The sequence below is a fragment of the Cebus imitator genome, unplaced genomic scaffold (assembly GCF_001604975.1).
Source record: "Cebus imitator isolate Cc_AM_T3 unplaced genomic scaffold, Cebus_imitator-1.0 Scaffold30, whole genome shotgun sequence".
In the NCBI taxonomy this organism is placed as follows: Eukaryota; Metazoa; Chordata; class Mammalia; order Primates; family Cebidae; genus Cebus; species Cebus imitator.
The window spans coordinates 3,083,808-3,098,382 of record NW_016107345.1 but is presented as its reverse complement, the minus strand read 5'-3'; the positions used below and the strand labels follow the sequence as shown (position 1 = coordinate 3,098,382).

The window sequence follows — 14,575 nt, the reverse complement described above, 5'->3', positions numbered from 1 at the left end:
AATTTCGGTGAGTCTGCTTCTAAAGAGGCTTTTTTTTTTTTCACATCCAGTGGAGAATAAAAGTAATTGAGAGTGGAGAGAAAAAGGAAATTATAAGAAAAAATTAACAAGCATGTAGACCCCAGCTAAATGTCCACTGGTGGGGTAGAGGGAGATATGTTAAAAAATATTTGAAAATATTTAAACACTCCAACTTTGATAAACAACAGTAACATTAGAGTCACTTGGTAATAGCAAATGAGACGACAGTCTTATTTCCATATACAGTGTGGGCCTGACCCCTGACATATGCTATGGTAGAGTAAATGCAACACCAGATTCGGTTGCTGACACTTAAACACCTCATGCCTGACAGCACATTGCAAGTAAGGACTTTGATGTATAAAAGAGAATTCGTAAAGTAGGACTGAGTACTAGGTCATATCAACTAAAACCCACACAAAGCTCTGGCCTGTCTTTCATTTGTCTAGTCATTCCATGCATTTATCCCACAAATATACAGATTTGCTTTGATTGGGCAAATCTTTGCAGGTCTCACCTGGGCTCACTCTCTCTTTTTTGAGATGGAGTTTTGCTCTTGTTACCCAGGCTAGAGTGCCATGGCACAACCTTGGCTCACCGCAACCTCCGCCTCCCAGATTCAAGCGATTCTTCTGCCTCAACCTCTCAAGTAGCTGGGATTACAGGCATGCGCCACCATGCCCAGGTAATTTTGTATTTTTAGTAGAGACAGGGTTTCTCCATGTTGGTCAGGCTGGTCTCAAGCTCCCGATCTCAGGTGATCCATCCACCTCAGCCTCCCAAAGTGCTGGGATTACAGCCGTGAGCCACTGCACCTGGCTTAGGCTCACTCTTATGGTTGCATTCAGCTGGGGATGGGTGGGCAGCTGAGCTCAGCTGGTAGAGCTGGGATGGTTGAGCCTCTCTGCAGTCTATCCTCCTGGGTTTCCTCAATGCACGATGGCCTCAGGGCAGTTTTCCAAAAGGGTGAAGTCAGCAGCTGCAAGATCTCTTCTGTTCTAGGCTCTGGAGCTGATACACCACATTCTACTGGTCACAAGCCTAGCCCAGATTGACAGGAGTAGCTGCAAAATACTGTGGCCATGTGCTTCAGCCCACCACAGATGATGGTAAGTGCTGTGAAGAAAGGTCAAACAGGGAAGGAGAAGGAAGATCCATCAGGGAGAAGGCTTTACTTTTAAATAGGGTGATCAGGCAAGACTGGAAATGATGAGAGTCAAGAAGGTAAGGGAGTGAGCCACGTGACTTTCTGAGGGTAGAACACTTAGGGGAGAAGGAACAGGTGGCTCAAAGCCCTCAGGACAATGCGTGCTTGGTGAGCTTGAGAAACAGCAAGAAGGCCAGTGTGGGTGGCCCAGAGTGAGGGACCCGCAGCAGGAAATGTCCTCAGAGAGGACACAGGGCAGCCCAGTGAGGCAGTACTGATCACTAAAAAGGACTTAGGTTTTCCTTCTGAGTGAGGTGGAAAGCCACTGGAATTTTCACCAGGGCACTGCTACAATCAGATGGACATCTTAACAGGATCATAGACAGAAGGGGGCAAGGGTTAAAACAGAAAAACCAGTCTGGAGGGTGCTGCAGTAATCCTGGTGAGAAATCAGCGGAGGGGAAGATAGTTTGCTTATGGATGGACTGTGGGTGTGACAGAAAGAAAAGGAGCAAGGGTGATTCCAAGGTTTTGGGCCTGAGTAACTGGAAGGATGAAATTTCTCATAAATGGGTGGGAAATCCTCTGGAGGAGCAAGGTGTGGGGAAGATCAAGGGCTCAGTCTTGCACCTGTTAAATTTGACCTGCCTGGGAGACAGCCAAATGGAGGTCTTGAGTAGTCTACAGTATCTATGGGTCTGGAACCCTGGGAGAGGCCTGGGCTGGAGATACTCTGGGGGTCACCCCAGATATAAATGGCCATGAGAGCTGCAGGACTGGGTGTGATCACTTTGGGGCGAGGGCAGAGAAGTCTAAGGACTGAGCCCTAGAGTTTGAGGAGGTGAAGGCGGTGGGGATTAGGGGAGCCTGCAGAAGGTGGATGCTGGATGCCAAGGGAAGAGAGTGTCAAGGACGAAAGAGTGGCAAATGCTGCTGAGAGGTCAAGTGGGATAAGGACGGAGAATTGGTCAGTGAATTTAACAAGTTGGAGGTCACTAGGATGCTTGACAGGAGCGGTTTCTAGGAAGTGGTGGGATGGAAACCTTATGAGAGTCAGTTCAACAGAGAATCAGTGAATTGGAGGCAGCTAGTGTAAGCTACTCTTGAGGAGTCTTGCTCAAGGGCATGACCACTGGAGTGAGTGGCAGTGAAGGCAGGGGTGGAGAGCACATCACTGGAGGAGATGAGATCAGGGATGGAGAGGCCAGGGTAGCAGAGGCATCAGCCATGGCAGTATTGAAATCGCCAAGAATTGTCAAGAGGAGTGATGACGAACTGGGAACTAGCAGCTCAGGGAGTGACCTGTGGGACCACAAGAAGATATGGTGAGTGCTGAAGTCCAGTGACATGAGATTCAAAGTTGGGTGTTTTTAGGGAAGGAGGGAGATCAGCAGTGAAATGAAGGCGTCTTGCATGTTGCCAGGTCCAGTTGGATGAGGGGAGTAGGAAGGTTGCAGAAGAAACAGTGTCCTCGGGGGAGAACCAGGTTTTAGGGGAAAACGAAATGGAGGAAATTTGTAGGGAAGGGAAGAGGATGGAGGAAATTTTGTTGGTGTAAATATTGGAGGGCACAGAGGACTAGTTTCAGAAGTCAGGGAGGGGTAGCAGTTGGAGGAGGAATAAAAGAAGGTAAAGAACTACTTGGAGTTAGAGTTCGGAGAATGTGAGGTGAGCTGGAAATCTGGGTTTCTTGTGTTAAGGTATCTAGGATGAAGGGCAGGATGAGATTGCTGGACTCAAAGCAGATGGTGGTGGACAGTGCTGGGGGCAGGGAGGGGTACTGGCCTTGCCACGCATGGCAGATCCTGATCCGGGATCCTGCAGCTTCCACCGGGCTACTGCTGAGTTGAAGGTCTTAGGTACAGCACCGGGCCCTGTCCCTGGTCTGTGAACACGGAGCTGGCAGAGGGTTGGGCTAATCTGAGGCCCCCCGAATTTTGCTGGGTTAATTGGTGGGTTTGAGAGCTAAGGGTGGAGACTGCAGCAAGGACTTTGAAAGTAGCTCCTTTCACTTTGCATTCACCTTAAGGACCTAACAGCAGGGAGTGGTGAAGGTGGGAGGACTCCAGAGCTCCTATGCTTTATTAGGGTGACTTATCACTCACAAAACTTCAGTTCTGGGCTGTGGTTTGACTGAAACACAGCACTACGGCCTCAGGGTCATCAAGGGCTATATGAAGCATGAGGTATGGGAAGAATCCAAGCCCATATATTTTATCCTTAAGAGGATCTAAGCGTGCTGTCGGAAAAGTGGGAGTTCAGAGTTGAGTGAGGAATTTCAGGCTACATTAAAATTTTCATCTTATAATTGGGGGAAGTGCCAAGATTTTGTACATTTAAAGCCCTGAAAAATATTCTAGAAGAGAGATGGAATTAATAAAACATTTTCCCTTTAAAAAGATCACTTCTTCCATTACTTATTTCTTCTGCGTTTTGAGAAACTTCTTGAAAGTGTGGCGTTTCTAATGAATTCCAAGGAGCTTTCTCAGGTTACCACCACAGGAGACCAGAACAGGATGAGAAACACAATTATTTTGATTTGAGTGATTTCTTGAAGAGTTGAACAATAAGACAAATAGAACACCATTAATGCATTTTCTTATATTTTCCATTTAGTAGCAAATGTAACAGATTGTTGGTTATGGTCTTAAATAATAATAGCCATCTCTCTTTTTTTTAAAAAAAATTCAGGTTAGTTTTACATAGAGTAAAATGTACAAATCCTACATGTGCAGTTTAATGAGCTTTGTAAAATGTATACATTCATGTAATCACTCAAATCAAGAGGGAACGTTTCCCTCACTACTGAATTCTTCCCCATGCCCTTTTCCAGTAAATAACCCCTGGATGAGAGGCAATCATTTTGATTTCTATCCCTGTAGATTCATTTTACCTGTTCTCAAACTTCATGTGAGCAGAATCGTACACTTAAGTAATCTTTTGTGCCTGGATTCTTTTGCTCAACATCATCTTTTGAGATTCAGCCATGCTGTCGCCTCCATCAGTTTTTCCTCCTTTTTCTCTTTTTGAGAGGAAGTCTTGCTCTGTCACCCAGGCTGGAGTGTAGTGTTGCGATCTCGGCTCATGGCAATCTCTGGCTCCTGGGTTCAAGAGATTCTCCTGCCTCAGCCTCCCGAGTAGCTGGGATCACAGGCACACACCACCACACCTAGCTAATTTTTGTATTTTTAGTAGGGACAAGGTTTTACCATGTTAGCCAGGCTGGTCTTGAACTCCTGACCTTAAGTTAACTGCCCATCTCGGCCTTCCAAAGTGCTTGGGATTATAGGTGTGAGCCACCGCGCTTGTCACTTTTTTTTTTTTTTTTTAATGCTGAGTAGTGTTCCATTCTATGAATATATCATTATTCTGTTGATGAACATTTGGGTTGTTTCCAGGTTGGCTATTATTATAAATATGAATATTTTAAAAAGCAGCTTTGAAGTTTGTTTGGTAAGTCTTTTTGTGGATGTATATTTTCTTTTTTATTAAAAAAAAAATTTTTTTTTTGAGACCGAGTCTCACTTTGTCATCCAGGCTGGAGTGCAGTGGCATGATCTCAGCTCACTGCAACCTCTGATTCCCTGGTTCAAGAGATTCTCCTGCCTCAGCCTCCTGAGTAGCTGGGATTACAGGCACATGCTACCATACCTGGCTAACTGTTGTATTTTTAGTAGAGATGGGGTTTTACCATGTTGGCCAAGATGGTCTCGATCTCCTGACCTCATGATCCACCCACCTCAGCCTCCCAAAGTGCTGGGATTACAGGCGTGAGCCACCACACCCTGCCTTATTTTCATTTTTCTTGAGTAAATACCTAAGATTAGATCATACAGTAGAAGAAACCATAGGATTAAGAATACATTTAACTTTAAAAAATAACTGCCTATTTTCCAAAGTGGCTATTCCATATTTCATTCCCACCAGCAATGAATAAGAGTTCCAATTCCTCTACATCTTCACCAAGACTTAGTCTTTTTAATTTGAGCTATTCTAGGGTGGTATATAGTGCTGTTTCATTGTGATTTTAATTTGATTTTCTGATGAGGCATGCTGGCAACTGCCTATTTAGACATCTTCTTCTGTGAAATATCTTTTCAATTTTTTTGCCCAATATCCAGCTCTTTAATCTTGTTGAGGATATGGCCCTGTCAGGCAGTATTCTGTTGACTGACCACATTCTTTAATAGAGAAGCTAAATGTTGTAGAGACATCGAGGAAGCAGTGGTAGAAATAAAATTCCTTGGTAAGAGCATCAGATTTGTTTATTCATTCATTTATTTTTTTTAGAAATGGGGACAGGGTCTCCCCACGTTTCCCAGGCTTGTCTCAAACTCCTGGCCTCAAGTGATCCTCCCACCAGAGCCTCCACACCTGGCTAAGAACACTGGATTTAGAGCTTTCTTTTTTTTTTTTCCCCCATTTATTTATTTTATTGCATTTTAGGTTTTGGGAATTTAGAGCTTTCTAAACAGTTTAAATTTGTCAGGACAATTATAGAAGCAACCATTTTATATGTAAAGTCCTCCATATGCTATTTCAATTCGGAGCTTCAAAATGCCAAGAACAGTTACTCTCCAGAACCTCAGCATAAAATTCGAGTTTGGAAAATACCTGAAAGTGGTGTTACAGCTTGTGTAACATCATACTTTTTTCATATGTAGTTATATTTTGAGATGTATAATTTAAGGACTACCCAAATTTGTGTCATATAGGCACATTCTTTAATAATAATTTGTGTCATAGTGGACATGTGTCCATAAAGGCCCATTAAAAAAAACAACAACTTTGCTTTACAAGTTGGCATATTCAAAAATATAAACACGAAGATGTCATTTTAGAGATAAAATAAACTCTAAGATTCCTATTCTAAGAGGCTCTGAAAAGAAAATATACGTAGCAGCAACTACTCAAGTATCAGCGATTGTTGTTAATACCAATTGTGGCAGATAATATAGGGTGAGTCATCCTATATTATTTGTCCTGACAAATTTAATTTGTGCAATGAATTTGGCAGCTAAAGATTTAAAAATATATATTTCTTTCCTTTTGTTAAGGATAAGATGTGATTAGTAAAGTAAGGCTCATGTTCGACATTACCGTTTCAAGAGATAATCTTTTGAAGGTATGTGGAAGGTCACTTAAGACAGATTTTAATATATCACTGAGGTGTCCATGATTATGAAATTCTGATAGAATGGACCATCAACATAGTGCTTTCCAACAGATTTTCTTCACTGAAGGGAATGTTCTGTTCTGTAATATCCAATATGAAAGCCACTATCCATATGTGACTACTAAGCCCTTGAAATGTGGCTAGTATAATCATAGGACTGAACTTTTAATTTCATTATAATTAAATTTTAAATAGCTACATGTTATTAGTGTCTATACTATTATACAACACAGATCTATACACATAAAGAAATAATTATGTTATTTTCTTGCTTTTTTTGACGGGGTTTTACCATGTTGGTCAGGCTGGTCTTGAACTCCCGACCTGAGGTGATCCACCTGCCTTGGTCTCCAAAGTGCTTGGATTACAGGTGTGAGCCACCACGCTTTTTTTTATTTTTTTTATTTTTTAAATTTTCTTCCTTAATAGGGTCTTTCTGTCAGTGGGCAGACTCCCATGCCCCACTTGTCCTATGGAGAGGGCACATACATACCACTTACCACATGTTGTTAGATACAATAGAAACAAGTCTTTATAGTCCACACAAGAAATAGGTCTTGTAGTCACATATAGTGTAATATAGGAGTAGAACATGGTTTCTCTCTTCTACTTCTCTTAGAAGGTCAACACTTTACAATTCTGTATAAAGCTAATATTCCCTAACAGACTCTGCAGTCTTTGAAGAAAGTACACTTATTTTTATTAAAATTATTTCTTTGTGGTGAAGCCTCATATATAACAGGCATGCAATAAACTTTTATTATAAATATGTAATATTAAAAATGTATAATTTCTGTAAAAGTAGAAAAAGCATAGCTAGAGTTAGTATGGCAATGAAGGTATAAGAATGACTGCTATAGTTTAAATCCCAGTAAGTTTACAGAGTTGGTAGACATCTCCTTAGAGGCTAGGATAAAATGCAAATAGCATAGAACATTTCACCCGTGCTGAAATAGTTTAAAGAATTTTTGAGCAAGATTTTCATCGGGGCCATTTTTTTGTTTTTCTTTTCATTTTGTTTTGTTTAAAGATGGAGTCTCGCTGTGTTGCCCAGCCTGGAGTTCAGCAGCTTTTCACAGGCATGACCATCACACACTATGGCCTTATACTTCTGGCCTCAAGCAATCCTTCTGCCTCAGCCTCCCAAACAGCTGAGACTGCAGGTTTGTGTCACTGCACTCGGCTTGAGCAGTTTTCCCTAACCCTATTCCCTGCCCTGCCTGGTACACACACACTTCTTTGGGAACCATTGTGCAAGAACCCATTGTTGCTGATGGGAATGTGTTGGGGTGGTTAAAAAAAAAAAAAAAGGTTATAAACCACTCTCCTGAAAACTCATGTTGGCAATATTTTACAGATTGTAGCTACACACAAACATTGTAATTCTTACAAGAAGTATCTCTGCAAACAATATTCCTTTTCTTTTTTTTTTTTTAAAAAAAGCTCTGGGAACAAGTGGGGAGAACAATATTCCTTTCTTAAAGGCTATTCGATAATTAAGGCAAAGAGATTAGCAGCATCAGTAGTGATCTATAATAATGGCTGACATTTGTTGAGTGCTTACTGTTTCAAGCACTGTTCTTGAAGTTAAAATGCATTTATTTAATATCTTCATAACTCTATGAGGTAGATAACAATGTTATCCCATTTTAGTTGACGAAATAGGCACAGAGAAGTTAAGGATTTTGTTCAAGATCACATGGCTAGTAAATGATAGAGCCATGATTTCAAGCTGGGCCGACTCTGAAACTGTAGTCTTAATTCTATGCTATCCTGCAGCTACACTCACCCAGGGAAAGTGCTTGCTTGTAACCAATACAGGAAAAGCAGATTCTGTTCCAATCACTGTCTCAGATTTATCAAGTGTATAGATAAGAGAAAGCAACAGGCTGATTGCAAAGCTTACTCCTGCTCCAAAAGGCTATGAAAATGAAAATTGAGGGTTGTATTCATACAAGTAATGGTTTATGCCATTACTTTTGCACCAACTTAATAGAAAAAGGTTAATTTTCTAAGCCATATGAAGAGTCCCAAAATCAACTAGGCAAAACATTTATTTTTATATTCATATTTCTAAGATTCCAATGAGGTATTTCTACCAAGATGGAAAACCTAAAATTAAAATGAGACCTCACCAAAACCTTAATATAAAATCTTGGCTGAGTATGGTGGCTCATGCCTGTATTCCCAGCACTTTAGGAGGCCGAGGTGGGGGGATTGCTTGGGAACTCAGGAGTTCAACTTCGGCCTGGGCAACATAGGAGAAACCCCATCTCTACAAAAAATAAAAAATCAGCTGGGTGTAGTGGTGTGCAACTGTATTTCCAGCTACTTGAGAGGCTGAGATAGGAGGATTGCTTGAGCCTGGGAGGTTGAGGCTGCAGTGAGCTGTGATCACGCCACTGCACCCCAACCTTGGTGACAGAGAGAGATCCTGTCACAAAAAATATGAAAAAAAAATTAAAAAATAAAATCTGAAAATCATGTTGACTGATTAGAAAAATATAACAGGCAAGTTATTGAGGCCTTACTACCATTATTCACAAGAACACAGCGCTACAAGTAATCTAATCGCGTTCACAACAATTAACTTTTTATTATAGAATTTTTATTGAGAACAGTTAGGAGTGTTTTACTCCATAATTGAAAACATATTATTTTAAAAGTCACACTTCTATTAAAGGTGCTTCTAAAAATGACTAAAATGAAACAGTAACAGTTGCACTTAACCATGTGCTAGATACTGCTCTAAGTTTATATATTTAGTCCTCAATCCTCAAAAAAATCTAAAGAGGTAGCTATTATTAATATTTATTTTTTGAGACAAAGTCTTGCTCTGTCACCCAGGATGGAGTACAGTGGTGCGATCATGGGTCACCCCAGCCTTGACCTCCTGGGCTTAAGCAATCCTCCCACCTCAGCCTTCTGAGTAGCTGGAATAACAGGTGTACACCACCACATCCACTAATTTTGTTTTCATTTTCTGTAGAGATGAGGTCTCACTATGTCTCAAACTCCTGGACTCAAGTGATCCTCCTTACTTGGCCTCCTAAAGTGCTGGGATTACAGGTGTGAGCCACTGTGCCCAGCTAAGTATTATTATATTGTTATTATAATCTACCTTGCATACGAAGAAATTGAGGTATGGAGAGATGAAGTAACTTGCCTAAAATCACATAAATGGTGGGGCTAGGATTCAAATCCAGGTATCCTGGCTGTGCTGCCACTAAGAAAGGGTACCAAAATGCAAAGAAAATATTTTCCCTGTAAGACGTATTTTGCTGAACAAAACCTAATGATGGCAGAAATGGAATGACTTGATGGAAAACAGGAACTTCTATGCAAACATTTTTTCAGTATTTTGTTATACTATTCAAATGTTCAATACAAAATAGATTATAATTTAAAATATATTTGTACTTTAATTCCAATTTTCCTTATAGCCAAGTAAGTAATATTTTATCCTTTAAATATTTTTTAAAACAACAAGGGCTGGGCCTGGCACAGTGGCTCATGCCTGTAATCCCAGCATTTTGGGAGGCGGAGGTGGGTGGATCACTTGAGGTCAAGAGTTCGAGACCAGCCTGATCAACATGGTAAAACCCCATCTCTACTAAAAATACAAATATTAGCTGGGTGTGGTGGTATGTGCCTGTAATCGTAGCTACCCAGGAGGCTGAGGCAGAAGTGCTCGAACCCAGAAGGCGGAGGTTGCAGTGAGCCAAGATCTCGCCACTGCACTCCAGTCTGGTAACAGAGCAAGACTCCGTCTCNAAAAAAAAAAAAAAAAAAAAAAAAAAAAAAGGAAACAACAGGACTGACACAGAGTAAGATTTACTGATAGTGGTCAGCTGTAGTACAGTAACATAATTTGCACAGATGGAAAATTAAATAATGAAAGATAACATGTTTCTAATGCACGAATAAAATAAAATTCAGCATCATTTTAATCAAATGGAAAGAAAAACCTGTTTGATGCTTAACTTTTGTGTTGGAACCCAAAATTGTCCCAGCATGTTCCTTCTGATGAGTACGTATTAAACTTTCAGATGGCTGTGCAGATGAGCTGTAATCATCAGCGCTACTTTGTCACAGTGCCACCCCTTCCTTCAGATGCTCATGTGTAGCATAAACAGAGCTCTGTTAGGTGGTGGGACTGTGGTTTTGCTGTGTGGAAAATCAAATTGTTGCCATCATCCTTCACATTTCATTTACACACTGTCACACTGCCTTAAGTAACCTGACATTCTACTGCTTTCCTCTTCACTGCAAAGACATGGATTTGGTTAACATTTTAAGGATGCAACCTTCCAAAAAGGTCAAACAGAAAGCTTCTAAAATAGTTCACTGCATAATGATAAGCATTCAAATGGCCAAAGATATTTGTATTTTTTCAGTAGTTAGCAAGACAACTGTGAAAAAATACAAAGCAAAAATTTCCAGAGAAATGTGATTTTTAGCTCATACAAAAGCACACATAATCCTAATTGTTACCTTTTTAAACATTCTTTTATGTATCCACATCCCTTAGATTGACAAATTCAGAATGGCAAACTGAATCTGCAGATGTGAATAGTTAAGATTCTAAGGTTTTTTGCTTAAATTCCTATCAGTAGCCTGTACTACAGAATTCAAAATGAACTTGTGGTCCATTGTTTGTTACTAAATAATCTCCCCTCAGTGTGAATAAGTTCAATAAAATTTAGTATTTTCTTGTATTCTCTGTAGGTAATAAACCTTAAATTTTATTATTGTCAAATGAAAGTATAAATGAATATGAATATTTTCAAATTAAAGTATTTCCTTGACAAATTAGTTTATTAAGTTTAAGGTTGCACATAACATTATAATGACTATTCAAATAAGGTAAACAGAATAAACCATTTATTAAAACATTGTGTGATAAACTTTTTGATCCAATCCAACACTGGTAAACATTTTCCCTCATTACCATGTTACCTAAAACACAGTTAAATTACATCATATGGGCCAGGCATGGTGGCTATGTAATTCCAGCACTTTGGGAGGCCAAGGTCGGGGGATCACCTGAAGTCAAGAGTTCGAGACTAGCCTGGCCAACATGGGGAAACCCCATCTCTACTAAAAAATACAAAAATTAGCCGGGTGTGGTGGCACTCGCCTGTAATCCCAGCTACTCAGGAGGCTGAGGCAAAAGAATCACTTGAACCCGGGAGGCGGAGGTTGCAGTGACCCGGCACTGTGCCACTGCATTCCAGCCTGAAAGACACTTCACCTAAAAAACAAAAAAATTACATCATCTGACCAGAACTAGAAAATACTTCTGTCCTTACCACTCATGATTGAATAGCAAGGTGAATGCAGATCTACGTTTTCTTGATGAGTCAATGATAGAAAATAATAACTTAAAAGACAATCAAAATTTCATATGCCCAAAAGTTAAATTTTATTTATCCTGTTCACTGGCCCTAACTTAAAATCCTCATATCACATCAAGATTTCACGGACCGCTCTCTATCACTGCCAAAAATACATATTAGGAACAAATTAATAGAAGTTGAGTTTTAAACTGCACTTTATTTGTTACTGTAACATTCTTTTTTAACTGATCAACCATAAGCATGCAAAGTTTTCTGAATGAAACTGCTCCCACAGCCGGCTGTATAGAAATGGGTAAATTATAAAGGTGATTCAATCTGAAGTTCTCTCCTTTTTTATAGCACTTCTAAGCTGTGTGTGCCACACACGCCACAGAGGTAGGAAGGACCAACTTTAATAAATTATCTTCTTAATTGCAGAGAATTTCTGAAAATAAACCTGACAAAATGCTAAACCAAGCCTTTGATGAATCCCAAAGGACCACACATCCATCGACTCCTATTTGAAGAATTAATCCCCTGGAGTGTTCTAGCCTTTGTAGGGCATGTGATAACAAGATCCACCAGGGCTCTGAACAACTGCACTAAGAAGCCTTCTAACCACTTCATTTGCCAATTCTTTGAACCACCCAGTCCTGCTGGCAGAGAGGGCAGCGATTGTTCTGTTTCACCCACAGGGACATGCAGCAGTTGTGGAAGGAATGATTACATTCTCCCCAGACCACTGAAAGAAAGAAAAAGAAGAGCTAACATTACATATTTCAATTTAAAAACTGAACTCAAAATTATAGCTTATTTTGTATTACAAATAATAATCTTGAAAAAAGATAGTTAATTGGCCAAAATGATGTTTTTCTATCTATAAAGAAACAGAAACTTAAATGTGTAAGTTACACAGAGACATAAGATAAGTCACTGTTTGAAAGCCTTTCCATCCCTGTTTTAGAATCTATGGGTGATGTGATGACCCCTAGTTCTACACAGCTCCACATGCTGTCTTCATGAAGTTAGGAGATGAAAGGACTTGAACCTTCCTTAGGTCTGACCTTCTCAGTCATGCACTGATGTTAGAGATCTTCTGGGCTTTATTTCATGGAAAAATCTTCTTCCAATTTTTTTTTACCAAGATAGAATGAGTTGTAAATGTTTTTATTATGCAGTAGGCTATCATCAATGACATGCTTCTAAGCATTCAGTTGTGCATCTACTGAGCTGAGCTCTTTTCTAGAAGTGATGAATTGTGTTAAGTCATCCACAGCCAGTGCAATTCATGTGACGATGAAATTTTCAAAGTGGCTGGCTTGAGAGAGAGGTCTCTCTGTGATCAAAGAAAGTGCCCCTCACAATTCCCAAGTTAATACTTTTAAACAAGCAGCATGAAAGAAAAACTTTAAAACAAGGGAAATCATCCACAATCTGAAATGCAATCTCAAATTTGGGATTAATCTGTCCCTTGCTTGACCAACTGAGCTTATGACAAGAGAAAAAGATTAAATGAAATGGGAGGAAAAAAAGAAAAAAAAATCCTATGAAAATTGGCTACAGAGGGTAGGAAACAAGGGTGAAACATTCTAAGTGTTTCAGGAGGAAGAACTGGATCAAAACTGCATGAATCAATATTAAAAATTTCTATGTGCTCTATGCACACCAGACAAACACAAAATACAAAGCTAAATCTTTTATTCTAAGAAAATCTGTAAACATGTTTAGACAGCAATCTAGGCATAATCACCTCAAGAACTAGGGCACAAAAATCTTTCAACTGCCTACAATATTTAGCCTAAGACAACTTTTGTAGTGTAAGACTGTAAAGAAAATTTGATATGCAACCCGCATTCCAAAAAAATACTTGAGACTTTGAATTTTTTCTACTTTGGTTTTAAAGTTAAAATACTGCATATAAAAGTGAAATGCCTTATTAGAACCAAAAGTGACCTATAACAGAGCCAAAATTCAAATAATGTTTTGACCAATTTCTGGTTTTATAATTTTCTTAATAGAAAATAATTATGTCATTTTTGATTACCAAAATGTTTATTATGACGTCTGGAATATATAATCAATTCTTAATTACTGCAATAAAAGGATTTGCAGGGTCATTCCATTAAAGTCTTTTCAGAACCAACATATTTTATATTAATAATAGATCACGGCTTTACAGTTTATTTCTGTGTATTGATAAAGTCAATCTTAATTGCAAATTCAAACATCCCTACTGAGAAAATCTCCAGTTGAAAAAGCAAGAGAATGAAATTACAACATACCAACACAGTCCTCTTGTTTGTTTTCAGCTTGACATCTAAGACAGGCATCTAAAAGTAAATAAATAGCAATTCTCATTCTGATGCTCAGAATGCAATTTTTAAAAACCAGACACTTCAAAGTCAAATAAAAGCCCTAAGGGTTAGAGATGGCGTTAAAGACTCATACTTACTAATTTCTCATCTGAATGTAACTATTTAAAGAGGAATAAAGTGCAGGGCATTCTACTAGTTTACTATAACCGGGAGCAAATTCACAAGGGTTAACAAACCCTCTATTTTTATAAGCTCTGATGAAAAGATGTCCTGACACTGCCAATAGAGAAAACTACTAGAGAAAAATATGCCATACTCTACTATATTCCAAGTTACTATACACTTACTGGGCATGCTCATGGGCAATTTATTTTCAAGACACCCTTTAAATAAACCATGAATATATGTTAGCATTTACTTATACATACATCAAGAAATACTAGGATACCCAAGGAACCAACAATAAAGTTTACCGGGAGGGTTTGGAATGGGAAGGAGAGTTTTCACTCTTCCAGGTAAACACATACCTTCCTCAATTTCTGACCTATGTGAATTTATCTCATATAAAAATTAAATG

The 14,575-nt window shown here is 39.2% G+C and overlaps 1 protein-coding gene across 2 annotated transcripts in view; it reads right to left on the bottom strand.

The window, feature by feature from the left end:
* Nucleotides 1-11,880: 11,880 nt before the first annotated feature.
* The window catches only part of RNF7 (ring finger protein 7), a 7,921-nt gene continuing 5,226 nt past the window's right edge, over nucleotides 11,881-14,575 (bottom strand). For both annotated transcript variants that reach the window (XM_017523746.2, XM_017523745.2), the window contains exons 2-3: nucleotides 13,966-14,013; nucleotides 11,881-12,425 (exon numbers count right to left, since the gene is read on the bottom strand). In XM_017523746.2, the coding sequence (XP_017379235.1) occupies nucleotides 12,369-12,425; nucleotides 13,966-14,013 (105 nt within the window). In that variant the 3' untranslated portion in view covers nucleotides 11,881-12,368. The remainder of the gene's footprint in view (nucleotides 12,426-13,965; nucleotides 14,014-14,575) is intronic.